This window comes from Thamnophis elegans, chromosome 4 (genome assembly GCF_009769535.1).
Source record: "Thamnophis elegans isolate rThaEle1 chromosome 4, rThaEle1.pri, whole genome shotgun sequence".
NCBI lineage: Eukaryota > Metazoa > Chordata > Lepidosauria > Squamata > Colubridae > Thamnophis > Thamnophis elegans.
This window is the reverse complement of record NC_045544.1, coordinates 27006172-27026410: the sequence shown is the minus strand read 5'-3', so window position 1 is coordinate 27026410 and position 20239 is coordinate 27006172. Positions and strand designations below refer to the sequence as shown.

At 40.5% G+C, this 20239-nt stretch overlaps 1 protein-coding gene across 1 annotated transcript in view; it reads left to right on the top strand.

The window, feature by feature from the left end:
• The window catches only part of ASCC3 (activating signal cointegrator 1 complex subunit 3), a 216684-nt gene that overhangs the window by 44576 nt on the left and 151869 nt on the right, over positions 1–20239 (top strand). Inside the window, exons 9-10 of the mRNA XM_032216493.1 lie at positions 6083–6283; positions 6716–6856. Of these exons, the coding sequence (XP_032072384.1) occupies positions 6083–6283; positions 6716–6856 (342 nt within the window). The remainder of the gene's footprint in view (positions 1–6082; positions 6284–6715; positions 6857–20239) is intronic.

Genomic DNA, 20239 nt, shown 5'->3' with positions numbered 1-20239 from the left:
ATTTGTCTCTTTGGCAGAAACCCATTTTGATCAGAATGAATGAAACCACTTAAGTATTTTTTAAATTGTTCTGCTAATATTGAAGCAAATAACATAATTTGAATTTAACAGGGAGATTGGTCTGTAATTCTTAATTTGTAGTAAATCGCCCTCCTCCTTTGATAAAAGTGCTTCTGACCATGTTTTGGATATTCTCCTCTCTGATGTCACCTCATTCATAACTTCTAATAATGGGAGAGACAATAATTCCTTCAGGGTCTTATAAAATTCCACTGGTAGCCTATTTGGGCCTGGGGCCTTCCTGTTCTTTTGTTTTTTAAGTGCCTCAGTTAGCTCCATCATAGTTATTTTGCCTTCTAGCATTGTTACAGTTTCTTTGGGTATCTGGGGTAAGTTGACTTCCTGTATTGTTTCACTCCTGCCTCTTCTGTATTCTCATGATCATATAGTTTACAGTAGTAATCTTGTATAATTTTTTTCTTCTCTTCATTCCCATAACAAGTTTCCCCTTGATCATCCATTAACTGCAATATCTTCTTTCAATCTCTCTCTTTTCTCAGTTTGTATGCCAACCATCTGCCTGGTTTATTAGCATTTTCAAAGTAATTCTGTTTAGCAACCCTAATTTTTTGGGCTAATTCCTCTTTTTCCATTAACCCAATTTTGTGTTTAATCGTATCCATTCTTACTTTAATGTCCTTCTTTTGTGGGGAGTTCTGTAGTTCTTTTTCAAGACCTTATAGAACCCTTATATTCATTGTCAAGTCCTTTGTCTTTTCTTTATATTTCTCTTCCTTGTGTAGTCAATTATCAGGCTTCTGGTATATGCCTTCAGTGTGTCCCAGAGGTTCTGCATTGATGTCTCCTCTTTTCTATTTTCTTAAAAAAAAAAGGCCAGTTCCTTTTCCATTTTCTGTACAAAGTCTTTCTCTTTTAATATAGTGTTGTTTAATGTCCACCTAGATCTTTTTCTTTGTCCTTTCCATTTAATTATCATTGGGTTGTGGTCTGCCCAGGTACTTGTTTCAATCTCAATTTCCTGTATGTTATAGGCCGATTCAGTCGCTACCCATATCATATCGATTCTAGAGTAAGATAAATGTCTGTTTGAATAAAAAGTATATTGTTTTTTAGTAGGATTTCTCTCCAAACATCCTTTAAACCTATCTCATAGATCATTTTAAAAAATGATTTAGGGAGTATCTTTCTATTTGACTTTGTTGTTTTTTGTGAGTTATAGTCCATATTCTTATCTACAATTCCATTAAAATCCCCCATCATGCAAATATTTAAGTAATCCAAATCCATTATTTTCCTATGTAATTTTCTGTAGAATTCATATTGCTTATCATTAGGCACATAGATTGCTATTAGGGCATTTTCTTATTATTATCCATAATTTCCATTATCAAAATTCTTCCATCGTCATCTGTATAAATTTGTTCCACTGGGATTGTATCTTTAATATAAAGGATCTTTTCTTTCAGGTTACCAATGAAGTAAACGTTTTCCCCAGCTTTGGTTGCCTTAAAAAGTATTCATGTTGCTTTTGAATATGCACTTCTTGTAAACAAATTATATCCAATTTTAATTCCCCTAGTGTGTGAAATATTTTCTTTCTTTTATTTGCTGAATTAAGTCCATTTATGTTAATGCTGAGTGTCATGATAGACAAGCAAACTGTTATCATAATCTCCTTATTTAGCTATTAAGGGTAGAATATCTTCAGATGATTTTTATGCAGAATTATACAAAAAGGTGAAATAATAACAATATCTCATAATGTGATCTATTATATCAAAGGAAAGGAACTTGCAACTTATCCAGATTTTCCAAAAGTATAACAACATCTCCCACTATTGAGCATGCTGGGCGGGTTTATTGGTAATTATAGTTTGGCGACGTGTAAGGCCTCAAGTTTCCTATTCTGCTGTATAGGTTTAAATTAGTACATTGCAAGGTACCAATTTATCTAGATATATGGGAAATTGTTCTAGGATGGGAAAAAGTAACTGAATGTTTTAGATTGGGTGGTAAAACAAAAATATTGAAATAATATTCTTGCTACTAGATTTTCTTGGATACCAAAATGCCTCTCTAAGGTATATCTTGCACATTACTCTTACTGTGAGTTATTTTTCCACATTGCCTCTATCTCACATAATTATACTTGTATTTGCAGCAACACAGTTTATATCTTTAATTTTGAACTCAATAGGGAGATAAAACAAAGGAAATATAATGCCACAAAAATGCACTTGAAAATTTAAAATTGTAAACTATGAGAGAAATGCCACTGTTTCAATGTCTATCTAAAAGAAAATCAGACTTTTGGCCTTACATTTGCCCTTGCTTTGATCAAACAGAGAAGTGTATATGTTCAGTTGGCTACAATTTTGCTATCTTAATGGAATATGCATCTGTCTTTGAGATGTAGTAGTGACCTGCCTTCCCCTTTTCTTGGATGACCTCCAGCTATGCAGTGATCTAGTCCCCACTAGAGTTGAGAAGCGCTTTGAGCTGTCTATCTTTCTTTTAGAAAAGACAGTGTGATAGCAATGTGCTCACTTATGTCACAGATGCTATGGTATTTTCCTTTCTTCCCTTTTTATTGAGAATGTGATCTGAGACCTTACAGAAGGATAACACAACCTGTTGCCCCCTGAATACTCTAAACTTCAATTCCCCTGTAGGCTGGGACTCTGGGTCTTTGTATTGAAAATGATCTGGGGGATATCAGGTTGACCACCTTTTCCTTTCTAGATCTCATGAGCTTGAGCTGCACTTGTCCCTTGTGTGTTTTTCTTCTAAAGAATGAAATGAAGTTTGTCCTACAACTGAAGTAAATGTAGGGCAGGAGAAAGGCTGGCTGTTGGGTCTTCTCAAAAAGGAGGTCGATAGGTTTTAAAACAGGTTTAAAAGCAACTCAATATGCTTTTGCTTTCTATTTTTAATGTTTGTGTTTCAATTTGTCATTTCTATTGTTTTAAGCCCCAGGTTTTTCTACACAGTAGTAGTTGTTAAGAATGGCATAGAGAAAAGATTGGAGTGCATAGCTGTTTTTGCAACACAAGCAGCAGGGCTGTTTTCATCTAGCATAACAGAGCCCAACATGTTGGCTGTATTCATATGATTAGCTGGAGGGTGGTTAATTAGCTTTTTCCAAGCCTTGTCATGATCTAGAAATGTTAACTGTTCACTAGTCAAGGTTTCTTTTTGTCAATATGTTGTTCTATGGATGCCAGAATCAAATAAAGCAAGTAGTCATATTCTCTTAGGCATCAACTAAGTAATATTAATGTCTCTCCAAGTATTCTTTAAGTCCAAGTGCAACCTCTTATGCCAATAGGTTATCCAGTGATTTAATAGGTTATTACATTAATTTAAATATATAAAAACCATAATTTCATTATAGTACATTGAATTAGCATTTGGTTTCAGTGCATACTCAAATTCTTTCTCAGGTACAGAATCCAGAAATAGAGTTTTACCACTGAGCTTATTTGCTTTTTTTTAACTTTATCTTTTCTTTCTTGGTTTCCATTATTATTTTTGTTTAAGTATTGTTTTGTTTAATTATGGTTTTAGTGTATTATGGGGTTTTTGCTGTTATTTTATATATATTTTAAAGGGTTTAAAAAAACCTAGAAAGCTTCATATTGTACAGACACTGTTAGCTGTTGGATTTTACTGTCTGCCTTTTTAATTGCACATAATGTAAGAGACAAATACACAACTGCATTTCTTTTTTCATAAACGATGGAATAGGTTGAAAGAGAGTATATGATATACATATCAATCTGGAAGATTCATGATAGGGATTTTGAATTACAGTCGCCTAGGCCCTGTGACATTTAACTACTGCACATCACTGGCTACCCAAAGTTAAATTCCAGACAGAGTTTCATACTGACAGATGGTACTTCTGAAATAAGCTTTTGGGCAGTACTTTGTAACAAGCCAAATTGAAATGGGTCTATTTTCCATTGTTCAATTTCTTTTCCTTCTTTTGTGAGAAATACACAGAGATCATAGACCAGGTGCTAGGATCTGCAGTTTGCAAGAATTATGGTGGAAAATGGTTAAAGCTTTATAAAAAAAGTAAACGATGTGAAGTGGATACAAGGGTAGTCCTTGGCTTGTGACCATTTGTTCAGACTTACAAAACAGTGAATGAAGGGACTTACAACCTGTGTCCGCAGTTACAGCCACTGCAGCACCCTCAGTGTTATGTGATAAAAATTCAGGCGATTGGCAGACTGCCTAGACTTTTCATCACGTGGGTGTTGCCACTCCCCTTACCTGTGTATCTTCCCCATCTAACCTAGGCCACCTTGCATAGCAGCATTTTTAGCACTGAGACTACACCTTGAATAGGGGCCCAAGGCCTTCAGCAGTCTCAACCAGTTTCCACTGCCCTCAACATCAGCCCTAGCACCACCACTGCCATTGAGAAATGCTACTTCACACTATTCTCTAAGGCCCAATGGCAAAGCTGACTCTAATGTGCCTCTATTCACAGTTTAGCAATAGAAACGAAGGGAGTGGGGAGGAGAATGCTTGGAATGTATTGGGACCTGGAAGAGAGGTGAGGAATTTATGTGAACCGTTTGCAGCCTGAGAAGATCCTGATACTTCAAGCCCGTGCGATGGGAACATTCCAGAGGCACAGACCATTTTCCCAAAATAAAAAGAACATATTGGATTGGTGGACAGTGGATTATGGGTGTCTCAAATGGGGAAAAGGAGAAATTAACTAGCTTTTTTGTCGTGAAAACCTCAGGGCTAGCTTCACTTCTTCTGTGCCTGCATGAATCTATCAGTAAAGTTATACTCTTGGTAAAATAATGTCCCAGGCGTTTCTTTTGTTGCATATGCCAACAGGATAGTTGACACCGATTTCCCCCACTCTGTCACCCAGCATTCCCTAAGATTGCCGGACCCCGTATACATTCGGACATTTTTCTCCTGCTGCTGAAAGGCCTGCGCAGCCTATCTGAAATAATGCATGGCCACACCAGACTTTCAAAGCTGCCTCCTGCCATTCCGCAAGCCTCACATAATTTATAGAATGAGGCTTTCGAAGCACTGTGAGAATGGTCCTTACTTGGGACTCCATCCACTTAACAACCTGCAAGATTGTTAAATGAAATAACTGAGTGCCAGGATTGTGGTTATTGAATGAAGCAATCCTGTGATGTCCCGCTTAATGTCTCTTTCAGTCAACAACTGAGATTTTAATTCCAATTCGTGTGTGTGTGTGTGTGTGTGTGTGTGTGCGCGCGCATGTGCGCATGCACATGTATGCAGGTGCACACCTACATATGGAATCTGGGGTTATTTCAGAATGTATCTAATGAGTTAAACTTTTAAGGGGCCCAGGAGGGAAGAGGGATCAAAATCCTTGGGGATTACTCCAGTATTTTCTGTTTGTTAGCAATAGCAGTTAGACTTATATACCGCTTCATAGGGCTTTCAGCCCTCTCTAAGCGGTTTACAGAGTCAGCATATCGCCCCCACAGTCTGGGTCCTCATTTCACCCACCTCGGAAGGATGGAAGGCTGCGTCAACCTTGAGCCGGTGAGATTTGAACCGCTGAACTGCAGATAACAGTCAGCTGAAGTGTTCCACAAATGCTGATAAAGAAGTGAAGCATAAAGTTTGTGTGCATGTGTGTTTATATAAATATAATAAAAAATAGCATGCAAGAGCAACTGAGTTGGATACAAGGAACAAAAATCTTTAAAAGGAATTAGATAATTGTTGGGCATTTACTATAAGTGTGGATGATGACATAGAGATGAATTAAGAAAGCAACATAGAAGAGATGAATGGATCCTATGAAAGTTCTTTCAAGAAGAAAAGCTGAAGAAATATTTTGAAATGTCAGATTAAATTGAAAGTTCCCATGCCTCACAATAAAAATAAATGTTGTTCAGTGCTTGGTCAATAAATGATAATCCATTTTTTGTTCAGAGATATCTGCTTCTATTTGCATACTAGTATTTTTGCCCATCAGTAACTATTCCATTCATTGTTTAATTGCAATGCTTTTTTTTCTCTTTCTGAATTTTCCTTGCAGATTGGACAACTTGCTTTCAAAGGCATGAAACGATTAAACCGAATCCAATCCATTGTTTTTGAAACTGCCTATAACACAAATGAGAATATGCTAATATGTGCACCTACTGGGGCCGGAAAAACTAACATTGCCATGTTAACAGTTTTGCATGAAATCCGTCAGCACGTTCAGCAGGGTGTTATCAAAAAGGATGAATTTAAGGTAGGAATTCAGTGAAGTAGTTTGACAGAGCTTCGTATATGATTGTCATATTTATATGAATCTGAGAAATTTTCAAAGACCTCTTGTTTTCTCCAATACATACAGCTACAATGCGTGTTGATTTAGTTGATTGCTGGTTTGCAATTCCTGTTTTGGTTCTGGAAGTGTTGCTTGCCTGTGTGAAAAGAGTTGAAAATATATTTAACTTAGGTGCAGAACCAATGTTCAAAATGATAGACCTTTATAAACAAAATACATTGTTTTGTTTAAAAGCATTTATACTGAAAATAACCAAAATACACATGCTGCTATTAATTTTCTTGCTGTGTATGTGTTCAGTTTCATTTTTTAAAAACATAAATTATGATTGGTATGAATATTCAGGGTTGAACATTTTGCTCATTTATCAATCTAGCGTCTTTTTCATTGCAGATAGTTTACGTTGCTCCTATGAAGGCATTGGCAGCTGAAATGACAAATTATTTCAGCAAACGTCTGGAACCACTGGGCATCATGGTGAAAGAGTTGACAGGCGACATGCAGTTGTCAAAAAGTGAAATTCTCCGAACTCAGGTACCTATTTACTTTCTAGGGCACTCTTTGACAGTTTATAAAGAATAATAGTTGAGCCGATTGTGTCTCATTACTACCTTACATGAGATGAGAACACACACATCATTCCCTGCCTGAGCAGTTCGAGGAGTGGATTGGTGGTGCTAAGCAAACTGTCATCCAACAAAACTTTCTCCATCATTTATTATCTGGACTCAGCAGCACATGTTTGATATTCCAAAATGCTGTCCAGTGACTGACACAGTTGGAGTTTTTATAGGCCTTAAAAGAGAAGGTAGAAAATCTTCTCGATGGTAATGTGGTCATGACGTTCAAAATTCCATATTAAGAACTGCTTTATTGGATGAGGGCCAGCTAAGTGAGAGCCAAACACATCTTCCAGTGTTGTGGTCAACCAGCAGCCTGCAGACATGACAGCAGAGTCAGACAGTGAGGGGGTTGGGTAGGAACATGAGCCAGTCCTTGAGTCTGAGGAAGGCTCGGATGAGGGCTCTGTGTCAGAGGCAGAGACGGGGCTAGGGCCATCTGGGAGTTATGTGCTGCCTCCGGAGCATCCAGTCAGACATCAGCAAGGCAGAGGAACAGGAGTGCCTGTTCCCAGTGCGCACATGTGCAGAGCTGCCAAAAGGCAAGAATAGCTAGGACAAAAGGGATGACTCGGGAGTAAGGCTTGGCGGTGATTGGCCCCTCCCATAGGACATAAAGGAAGAGCAAAGGCAGGTGAGCCTTTGCAAGAAGCAACTTTGTTCGTTCTGGTCAGTTTAAAGTCTGAAGCTCCATTTTGATTCTGTGCTCTGTGTGGCCTTGCAAAGCTAATTTCCAGTTAGGATTTTGGCAGCGTTTCAAGTGAGATAAAGGTGGGTGCTTATCAGCCTTATCCTGAAAGACTTTGGCAGACTTCTGTTGGACTCTTTACAAACTATTTGTGACGCATTATGGGATGTGAATGAACATAATTCACAGCCATTGAAATAAAAAGAGGATTTTTGGGCTAAGCATGTGTTTTTTACTGTCTCAGGTCAGAACATCCTAGAAGTGTATGGATTTGATTGTCTGGCTTCTTTGTAGTCTCTAGGAAGGCAGGAAGTGGATGATCCATTCAGTTCTCCTAGCTCAGCTTTCGGTAACTACTGCACACAAGAATGTGCATTCCTAACATTCACAGGAAGCACAACTCATAAATTGGGTGGAAATTTTGGAAGTTTCCATCTCAAATATCTGGTGAGACCAGCTTAAGAAAGGTTGTAGTTATTTCTGGTTTTCTCTGCTTTTTACAAATCCTTTTTGAAATGAGGTACCCATCCTTCTCTTGACAAGGTAGAGAATTCAGAAAGTTCATTATTTGTTTAGTTAAAGAGGCATGCTTCCTTTTTCTTTATTTTGAGCTATTAATTTGAAGGAAGGGTTCTAAGGAGTCTGACTTTTTAAAAGTAATTTCTCTGTACTGTTTAAAATTATATGCAGTGCTATTATCTGTTCCTTCAGTTGCTTTTTTAAAAAAAAACAGAAACCTTACGGGTTTATTTCTGAAAAGATGTTTCGTAAATTTTAATATCTAGCACACTTAGAGAAGAAGAGAAATCCAACAACTAATTTGTCCTTTAGGATTTCCATTTTTGTTCTTGTTTTAAGACTTTATTCTGAATTGAAAAATCACTTATGTTGTCACTAGCATTTCCTAATAACACTTCCTCATCCAAAGCAGTGTTGGAACACTTCAAATCAACAAGTCGTAAGTCAAGATTACCTGTAAATATGCTTATGCATAAACACACACATAAATACACCTGAAGTACTTTATAGGAATATAATAAAATAATGATTTCATGAATTAATACATAATATTAAGCCATAATTTATTTCATCTGTGGTTTGGCTAGATAAATTAGGTGTAAACTAAGCTATAAACCATCACTGATAAACCATAGTGTGTCCAAATATTATGTAGATTCTAATGTAGTATTTAAATAGTTCTTATGAATGAAGGCAAATATATGTGTCCTGGAATAATGTTGCAGGATCCAATCTGAGTCGGACCAAAGGTTTATTCTTCCAAGCTTTCAGGCAAGTGCTGGAGAACTTCTTCTCCAGAACATCTAAACAGCCCAGTGGATGACAGAGAAGTTCCCAGAGGAATGGGCTCCAGCATGAGCCCAAAAGCCTGAACGAATAAACCTTTGGCCTTGGTGACCATCTGGATCCTTCAATATTTCTGTTATTAATTTTTAGTCCAAAGGTATCATACGAAGGGCCTATTGTGTTTACACAAATAATCTGTAAAAGGAAAAGTACCTCATTATGGATGTGACTATTTAGATACATAGTGGATAACTCCTATTTAAAACAAATGAATCAACTTGTTCTCAGTTGGAATTCTATGTGCAAAGAAACATCCTTAGAAATTGACTGTTTATCCCATAAACGCTTGATACGCAGATTAGCACTCAGAAAATCAGATCATAGAAGATTTTTTTTTGTAAAGAACTGATAATTGTAACATCAAATTTAACCACACAATTTGTGGTTCGTGCATTAAATGAGATGGCTGTTGATGTGCTTTATTTTGATATATTCAAATTCTGAGTGACAATCCTTAAGTAATCCCTTAAAAAGAATCATCAGCACAATTCTTACATATTAACTGGTTTACTATTTTATAAAAATACAGGGTTATTTTAGTGAAGTGGAAGATTCTTTGCTTAGTTCTGCTTTTTCATGAACAGAGTAAATCTCTCAGAGGACTGAATAAAAGACCATGTCAAAGTTTGGGTGATTGATTGCTTTTGCAGGGACAGTGAAGGAGTAAGCAGTAAAACAGACACTCTAAGAGTTGAGGCTGGCAAATGATATTGGGGATTTTTGAATTGTGCAGATGATAATCTTGATGGGTTTCATCATCTGATGGATTTCAAAAATTTGAGCTACGAAGATTTTATACCCCAATTGCAATTGAACGTAATGCATAGATTTTTTTTTTTAATGTTAAGTTTCTTAAAAATAAGAAATTCAATTATCTGGTTCCAGAAGTGTCTGAAACAAGGATTGATATCAACACTGCCATTTTGGACAATTGAACATATTCTAGGGCATGGGTGTCAAACTCGATCATGTCACGTGACGTTTTGTGACTTTTTCACCTTTGCAGAGCCAGGGTGGGCATGGCCTGTGCGTGACGCATCCGGCCTGCAAGATACCAATTTGACACTCCTGTTCTAAAGCAATGTTGGTAGTCTTCGGTTAACAACCACTTGTTTGGCAACCATTTGAAGTTACGGTGATGCTGAGAGAATGGTGGTTACAGCCAGTCCTTGAAGTCCTGGCCATCCTAGTACCCCGCAATCATATGCTTGCAATCTGGGCACTTGGCAACTGACTCACCATATTTGCAGCGTGCACCATAGTCACACAATGATTTGCAACCTTCCCTACCAGCTCCCCACAAGCAAACTCTGCCGGTTTGGGCAAATAGGTAGTTAAAAAATGCTTTAAAAAGTGGGGGGAAGGTTCCGACGATCGCATGGCACAGCTGAGTGTCATGGAACCTTTATTTTTTCCCCACTTTTTAAAGCTTTTTTTTCCCTACCGGTTCTAGCAAACCGGTCAGAACCAGTAGCATTTCACCCCTGGTCCATACCAATTTGAGGTTGGAACTTTGTTCTAAATACAGAAATCTTTTGAAAGACTTTATTTTTGCAGGCCTGTTTTCATATTTGACTTTCTCTTATCTTTTATATAATGCCAGAGGGGCAGCAGTGTCAGACACTAAAAGTGCTGTCACTATGTTATCTAATATAGATAATACTCAGGTTACAACCACTCATTCAGCAATCATTCCAAATTATGACAGCAATTAAACAAGGGGGACTTATGACCAGAGTTCTGGCTGTTGCAGCATTGCTGTAGTGACTTGATCAGATTTAAGTGCTCAGTTTTGTTATGTGACTTATTTGACAGAGCTGTGGTTCTGTTTGTAATTCTGAAATGTTGGCAGATAGGTATGGAAGAATTGTCAAATAATATTACTAAATGTTAAAGGCATCAAAGTATAAAATAATACAACATGAAAGCTTTACTAACTTGCCTTTAGGTAATGTCTCTATAAAATTGAATGTTAATATGCAGAGATCTTTTAATTTAATTTTAATTTACTTATAGAATATATATATATATATATACAGTTAGACTTTTATATAATAAATGTATCTTTTAATTACAGTATATAAAACTAGAAGATTTTTAGCAGTGCACTCAGTGCAAATATGATTTTAATAATGCACCTCATAAAACAAACAAGATTCTCCTTAAGAGAAATATTTCATTACCTCTATTAATAAGTAGGACATTGTGGAATCCCAAGAGTTAGTTATTGACTTTCTTCTTCAAGATTTAAAGTTTGTCATAAATTCTTTTTGTTGAGAGAAACCCACACTTCTGTAAAATTGCTATATAATTCTTCTGCACTTTCTCTCTAGATACCTAAAAGCACTATAAACATTAAGAGATAATAAAACACTCTTTATAGTTAATGCAAATGATACGTTAAACTGGATTCTTTTCCTCTTAGACTATAATTTAAAGGTATTCTGAAGTCCAATTATCTTTGATTTGCCGGTAACAAAAAATTCAGAGAAATAACCATGCTTTTTAAGTGAGTATTTCTCAGTAGACAAATGGATCTGAGTGGAAAAAGCACAAAAATTGAGGTGAGATGCAAGTGAATTATGCCTGTTTGGTGATGATTTTTTAAAAACTCCTCTAAGAAAAATCTATTTGTAAAATGGGAAGCAGCAGGACATTTACCTAAAGTAATGTTTTAAAAAACCCCATAGGACCCATATTGTTCTGGAGTGGATCTTTTCACCATGGAGATATTTGGAGCTAAATTTAAGACCTTCCAATGAATTGTCCATAATAAATGGAATATACTTCATCCCATCTATCACTGGAATATCCAGGAATTTGGAAGAAGACAAATTGGAAAAGAGGAAGGACCAGGCAGGCTCATCAGATCCTGCTCCAATTATCACCACACAGCATGCCAATTCTCCTAGGCACTGCTTGGAGTGTCCAAGCATGGGTTAACATCAGCTTGCTGCCCAAGGACTGAGTTCAAAGTTTGTGTGGCCACACCTCTTGCTCCCTTCAGAGGCTCAGTTTAAAAAACTCAGTCGCCCTAAAAGGACGTGTTTGGGGAGTTCCAGTCCTTGAGCAGCAAGTTGGACTCTCCAGGTCAGCATAGTGTACCTTTTTTTATTTTTGCGCATAGTTAGGTTAGGTTTCCTTAGCTCCTTTATTGTTTTCTTCTCAGCTGTCAAAAGTGTGGATTGCCTTTCTTTGACTTCTGATGCGCGGAACAAGCTGCATAGAGCGTGGCTGGCTTCTGCGGTGCCACGATTGCAGCAATACTGTGAGATGCTCACTAGAAGCTGCTGGCAAGCTTCGTGGGCACGTAGACAGCTAGGGACCCCCTAAAAGACTGTCGGAGGACTTCTTGATAGCTGGAGGCTCTCCTGAGCCTTCTGAATAGCCAACAATTTCCCCAGTGCCGCTCCAGGCGCGTGGTGGCCATTTTTAAAAGGAAAAATAGGTGTGCTTTATTTCTGAGCCGTTTGAAGCCGCTACTGCTTGCTCCATTGCAGATCACCACTGGGAGGGGTTCTAATCATCTGGCCTTGCTCTGGGTCTCCAGGCAGGCCTCCCCCTCCCCAGGACTTCCAGCACAGTGGCTGCAGGGATTTGGGCTATTGCTTGGCCATTTCCTGGTGTTTAAAACTAGCGTGGATCTGCGAGCGCCCTGGAGAGATCTGAGCGGCGCCATTTTGTCCTGACTTTGCTTCACCACTTGGGACATTGACTGCTTCTGAGGGCCTTCAGCTCCCATCTTCTGCCCTAAAGCCTCGTCTCTCTAGCTCATCAAGCCAGTTCTCCCTCTGTGACTGACACCATGGCTAACACCACTGAGGCTGAAGCTAATTCCCAGGCAGGACCTACCACTAGTAAGTGCAGCAGGCTCAACCCTGCTGCTAAGGGTGAGGGGGCTGGGTGCCCATCCAAGTGGAAGCAGCCCAAGCCCAAGAATGTGTCCAAGGCTGCAGAGAAGATGGCTGAGAGGTGCCAAAGGGTTCTTGAAAAGCAATTTCAAAAGGCTCAAACAGCCCAGAGGCCTGCAAGGGATCCCTCTCCACCTATAGAGGAATTTGTGGGTTCCTCCCTTCCCACTCCCCAGCGGAATAGGTCCCTATCTCTGGCAGGGGAAGAGGACTTTGGTTTCTCACCCAATTCTTCTAAGGCATCTCCTGGATCTTCCTGTCCATCTCTAGCTGAGGAGTCCATGAATGAGGCCTGCTCTACTATTGAGGAGGAATCCTTGTCTCCACCTGGGGCCAGACCCAGGGCCTTGTGCCCTCAGCTGTCTAGGGAAATGCAGGAGATAGTCACATGTGTGATTTCTCAAGGGATTGCAGATGGCATCCAACAATTAGACATCAGCTTGCCTCGACAGGCCAACAACTCGAGCAAGGCTCGCACTGCTGGGGCTAAGAACCCACTGGCTAGAGCCTCCTCCCTGGTGCCTTCTGGGGTCAGTGAGGTGTCCGAAATGGAGGAAGGCGAGCAGGACGTTCCTGATCTATCAGAGGACGAAACTCCTCTCCCTGATATACCTGCCTTCTCAGGCTTATTCAAGCCCCCAATGTTTAGGGCTATCCTTACCAAGGCCAGGTCCTCCACCACCCAAATGGGCCTCCCAGCTCAGGCAGACAAGCCTTCCACTGAACAGGGCAATAAGGATGCAGTTGGGCCCCAGGATCCAGGTGTGGGGCTCTTCAAGGAGACCACTCCTCCTCAGGATCTGGTCCCAGCCCCCCAGCTATTCCTGGATGTATCCAGTGCAAATGGACCCAACTGGGTTCTATGGCTAATCCCAGTGGGGTAGATAAAAAGCTGTATACCATGGAGAGTAGCATTGAGGATCTCTTAAAGTTCCCTCAGGTAGATGAGCCCATTGTGGCCCTAACTTCCAATTCAGTGCTTCCAGCCAATCTGCTGGAAGGCCTCAAGACTGAGGATAAGAGGGCGGAAAAGGCCTCTCATAAAACTCACCTGGCCACTGTATGATCCATGAGGGCATCTTCGTCTTCTTCTTACTTTAGCAGGGCAATGCTCTTTTAGTTCCTCAAGCTGCTGTCCAGCCTACCAGCAGGGGACACCAGAGCATGCCAGGACATGAATAAAATAGCGGCAGTCGAATACTCTGTCCACGCCTCGCTCAATGCCACAAAATTTTCATCCAGAGCCCTCATCTCCAATGTGACCTTGCGCCATCTGCTGTGACTTTGCCACTGGCAGGCGGACATGAAGGCAAAGTGGAAGCTCGCTTCCACTCCCTTTAAAAGGGGAAAGCTTTTTGGGGAGGCCTTGGATTCAGTCTTAATTGAATCCAAGGATAAACGTAAAATCTTACCATCGGTCACCAAAAAGCCAGACCTCAAGGGTCAGTCCTTTTTCCGTAGGCAGCCTGTTGGATCGCAGACCCCCCAGCCTCCTCTGGGGGATTTAATCAGACATACTCCCAATCTCAGGATCGTGCCCAAGACAGGCCATCTTACAGGGATAAGAATAGGTAACAGGTCCTTTCCTCTGGGAATAGGGCGGCATACAAGTTTAATAAACTAAACTGAACCTTCCAAGGGAGGTATTCCAACCGATCCTTTCGGAAGTCTAAGTGATTGTCACTGGTCCCATCCCATAGGCTGGTTGTTTCCAACTCTACGCCACTCAATGGGAGGAGACAACAACGGACGCTTGGATTCTGAATACGGTCCATCACGGTTTGACCCTGGAATTCCTCTCGATTCCTCCATGGACCTCTGTCTGTTGTCCCATTCCCAAGTCTGTCCACAAGTGCCAGCTGATGCGGGCAGAGATAGGACATTTGCTGGAGATAGCAGCCATCTAGAAGGTCCCCAGAGGTCAGGAAGGCAGGGGGTTCTACTTGATCCTCTTCCTGGTCCCAAAATCTTCAGGGGGTAAGGGCAGTACTGAACCTCAAGAAACTCAACATCCATCTAGTGTACAAGCGCTTCAAAATTAACCAATTTTGTTGTATTTAAGTACAATGACAATAAAGATTATACTTAAGATGCAGTCACTTCAGACCATACTGGGTTGCATCAAGCAGTGCGACCTCCTAACTTCCATCAACTTGAAGGAGGAGTATCTGCATGTTCCCATCTGTCCAGTACATCGCAAGTTCCTGAGGTTCTAGTTTGCCGACCACCATTATCAATACAGGGCCCTCCCCTTCGGCCTTTCATCGACCCCAAGGACATTTACCAAGCTTCTGGCCGCAATTGCAGCTCATCTCCGATCTCTTCCAGTGAGACTCAAATGCTACCTGGACGACATTCTCATTCACTCATCATCCAGAGGGCAAGCCTAAAGAGATCTCGACATCACCATCCACGTTCTCCAATGTCACAGTTTCTCCGTCAATCGCGATAAGAGCCACCTCACTCCAACATCCAGAATTCAACATCTCGGCATGGTGATCGACTCCAGGAGCTGCAAAGTCTTTTTCACACAGGTGGAGCAGGTGGAAAGCATCATATCTGATGAGACGTATCCAAGCGACCGGGTCAGCGTCCATCGTATCTCTCTCCCAGTTGCTGGGAAAACTAATCTCGTGCATTGCAGTGGTACCTTGGGCGCATATACATGTGCGAGAGCTCCAATGGTTCCTCCTACCGATCCAGAGATGCAAGGCCAGCAACTCCAGGAGTGTGGTTCACCTCCCCCCGAAGGTGGTTCGGTCCCTCAGGTGGTGGCAGATGGAAGCCCTGCAATGGGGATCCTCCTTCAAGGAACCGGAGCGCCTGGTCATAACAACGGACACCAGCCTATACAGTTAGGGCGCTCATCTCCAGTCTCACGTAATACAGGGCAGATGGTCACAATTGGAGCTCGCCCACAACATAAATTGGCTGGAGCTCTGGGCTGCCAGGTTAGCCCTGCGTCATTTTCACCATCACATCAAGGTCTGCGACGTACTGACCGACAACATTGCCACAATATAAACCACCATGGGGGCACTCGGTCACAAGCCCTGATGGCAGAGGCAGAAACCCTAGGCTGATGGGCGGAGCATCACCTAGCATCGCTAAGGGCAGATCACATCTCAGGGGAGAACAATGTAGCCGCAGACTGGCTGAGCAGGACTATCATCAGCTCCATCCATCGCTTTTCCGTCAGCTATCACAGAAGTTTGGCCTTCCAAGGGTCGACCTGTTCGCCACCCTGGGCAACACGCATCTCCCCTGGTTCTTCACTAAGTTTCAGTGTCCTGGTGCGGAAGGGACAGACGGTCTCTGATGCCGCTGGCCTCCCAGTGTACTATATGCCTTTCTGCCTCTCCCCTTGATACCTCTAGTGATCAGGAAAATTCTGTCAGAGGGGCAGAAGTGTACCTAGTTGCACCATACTGGCCAAGGAGGTCCTGGTTTGCCGACCTTGTCAGCCTGTCAGTGACCAAGCACTGGCGCATACCTCAGGAGCAGATCTCCCTCAGCCAAGGGGCCATTTAACATCCGGACCTTCGGTGGCTACAATTAGCCGTTTGGCACTTAATGGGGACCTCCTGAGGCTAAGCAGATTTTTGGACAAGGTCATCTGTACCATCCAGGAGTCCAGGCGGCCTTCCACAGTCCAAATTTATGAGGTAACATGGTCTGCTTTCTCATCTTGGTGCCAGTCTCATCAGATTATTGCCACTTACAAAAATATTCCGCAACTATTCCGCAACTCCTGGATTTTCTCCAGGAGGGTCTGGGCAAGGGCCTTGCGCCTAACACACTCCATCAGCAGATGGCAACCTTGTCCATCATTCTGTCCACAGATTCATCTCTTCCTCTTAGTAGACATCCCCAGGTTCGTAGCTTCTTCAAGGGAGCTACCAACCTCAGCCCTCCTACAATTCCCGATACCAAACCTGGGATTTGTCCGTCATCCTACAGACACTGACCGCCACTCCATTTGAACCACTTTGATCCATCAGTTTGCATCACTTGTCTCTCAAAACGGCCTTTCTTATAGCTGTCACCTCAGCCTGCAGGATTTCCGATCTAGCAGCTCTTTCAGTCAGAGAGGACCTTTGTGTTGTGCATTCAGACAGGGTCATTCTCAGACTGGAACCGGCCTTTGTTCTGAAAGTTAACAGTGTCTTCCACAGGACACAAGAGGTGATTCTTCCTGATTTTCATCCGTGGCCCAGATATCTAAGGGAGCATGTGTGGCATAAACTTGATGTTTGCCGTACTGTGCGCATATACAAGAAAAGAACTGCTTCTTTTTGCAGGTCGGAATCATTCTTCGTGTCCTTCCAGCCCGTTTCCATAGGACACTGGATACAGGCCTGTATTAAGCTAGCTTACGAGCAGCAGGCTAGACTGGTTCCTCCTTGCATAACAGAACACTCCACGAGGAGCGCTGCAACCTCGGCCACATGGGCCACACAAGCACCCATCGAAGAGATATGCAAGGCTGCGACCTGGTCGTCACCATCTCCTTTCGTGCGGAACTACAGACTGGATGCCTTTGCATCTGCAGAAGCTTTCTTCGGAAGAAGAGTCTTACAACGGGTCATCGCGACTTCCGCTGACCTGGACACGTCTTCTTCCCACCCTGGGACTACATAGCTTGGGTATGTCCCATGCTTGGACACTCCAAGCAGCGCCTAGGAGAATGACCGTTAGCTTACCTGAATGGTCGTTCTCTAGGCGCTGCGGGAGTGTCCAACCCCGCCCTGGGGTTGTCCACGGGTGCGTGTGTTACTATATTTGAGGACATAGAACATTTGTATACATCTTCCTTTTGGGACTCATTCTTTGTTTTTTAAACTGAGCCTCTGAAGGGAGCAAGAGATGTGGCTACACAAACTTTGAACTCAGTCCTTGGGCAGCAAGCTGAAGTTAACCCATGCTTGGACACTCCCACAGCGCCTAGAGAATGACCATTCAGGTAAGCCAACGGTCATTCCGCCCTGTTCAGCTTTCTATTCATTCCCTGAACAAATGTATGCTATCATTGAGATTATAGTATAGAAATTATTTCATATACATAAGAGGATGAGATGTTCTTGTATGTCTTGTGTGTTTGTTTGTAGTATGTATGTATGTATATTTATGAATAGATACAGATGGTCCTCAACATATGACCACAATTGAGCCCAAAATGTCTGTTACTAAACAAGACATTTGGTAAGTGGATTTTGCCCCATTTCTTGCCACATTTATTAAGGGAATTACTGAAGTTGCCAAGTTAGCAACATAGTGGTTAATTGAATCTGGCTTCTGCATTGACATTGTTTGTCAGAAGGTCGCAAAAGGTGATCCCATGACCCTGGAACACTAGAATGGTCATTAAATGAACTGTTGTAAGCTCAGGAAAATATATACATACACACACACATACATACATACATGCAAAAAGCTAGAATATTTTTAAACAAGGAAGTCAGTGACAGCACAAACACGCATACATACATGCACACACACCTATAGAAAATAGAAACTTTTTCACCTTGTTCCTGCTCTCCGCATACCCCACCAATTTCAAATTGCAATGCTATCTTAATATTAAATAAATGTAAGATCGTGGATTAATTCCAATATTCCAAATTAAATTTTATATATGGCAACTTTTCACATTTTGTTTAGCTTCCCTCAGTAATAACTTTCTGATTAATGTGGGTAATAAAAGAAGGAAGAAAACGAAAAACACTCGTAGGTTCATTGCTGTTTGCTGTGAGAGACAATAATGGAACATTGTCGTACCTGATTAAGTAGCTAATTAGCATCAATCAACTCTAACTGTAGAATAGCAGAGGTTAGTATAACCGTGATTACTGAGGCAAGAAGAGCAAAAGGGAAGGGGAAGGATGATAACGACAGGTTAATAATATGGAACTCACCTATTTTAAAAAACATTTTGATCATAATTTATATTTGCAGACTGCAAAGTCTCCAGACTGTAATCATCAGTTTTATAAGATGAATTTCACATACCATAAATTTTTTTCTACTTTTACTTCAAAATCTTACATGCTTTAACAGGCAGGGTGCTGTGTAGAAACAAAGCAGCAATTCCTTTTCCTGTTCCTTTTCAGCAATAAGTACAACACATTATGGGCATTCACACTTCCACATATCTCACCTTTTCTAAGCTTTATTCAGTTTCATTCTTTCCTGCCGTAATTATTTCATTAAGTCACTGGTAATACAGTAATATTCACATAATCATTTTTATTGTAAAAGAGAAAAAAAACAGTAAACTAGGCTTTAACAGTTAAACAAATATCTTAAAGAGTTCATTTGTTTTTCTTTTATACTTTTTCTAAACAGGAGCACTAAAACCAGTGACTGTTTGATACAGTATTCAAAATGTATCTGCTAGTAAAAGCTCTTACCGTTTTCTATCATCTAGGGATGGGTTGAAAGTAGGTTTTGAGAAGTAGGGACACACTCTCCAAACACTAACAGAACAAGGCCAAAATGAAATACGGTTTAATTAAATTACAGTTACTTTTAGATATGATTAAAACTATTAATCATTTTATTTTTTTAATATTTTACAGTAATAAATCCTATCTATATTTTTCAAACACCGAATATTTAAATATTAACTTAAATATGTATGTAAGATGGGTTTAGAATTAAAACCTAATCTTCTCATTTATTTAAATGAGAAAATAAAATTTCATTTGTATTTTGCTACTGCCCAGCTCCCAAAACTCTAGGCAATTTACAATGTTATCGTTAAAAAAAGGAATCCAAATATAATAAAAATATATTAATCAGCAAGCTCAAACAAAACTAAAACATCAACCATAAAAACAAATTATCCAAATTAAAAATCAATTACTAAATGCCCATTGAAACAACATCACTTTTACAACTTTGTGAAACTCAGCTAGCAAAGGTACCTAGTGTACCTCCAAGGGCAAAGTGTTTTGCAGTGTGAGAACAATTACAACCAAGCATCAATTGATCAATTGGTCTGTCTGTCTGTCCTTCTGTATCTATCTATCTATCTATCTATCTATCTATCTATCTATCTATCTATCTATCTATCTATCTATCTATCTTTCTATCACCACAACATAGTCTTAACCGTTTTGAAGATATGAAAAAAAATTAAAACATTCATAGTATAATTAAGGATTTTTTTTAAAAAAATCTATATATAATACCAACCTAGTAAATCATCCATAATCATAAGGATAAAAAGGCAGAAAAAAAGGGAAAAAATAGAAGATAGTGCAATCATGAGCTCAACAGAAATGTTCTCCCAAATAGCTCAGTTTTTAACATCCATTACCAGGTGAGGCCT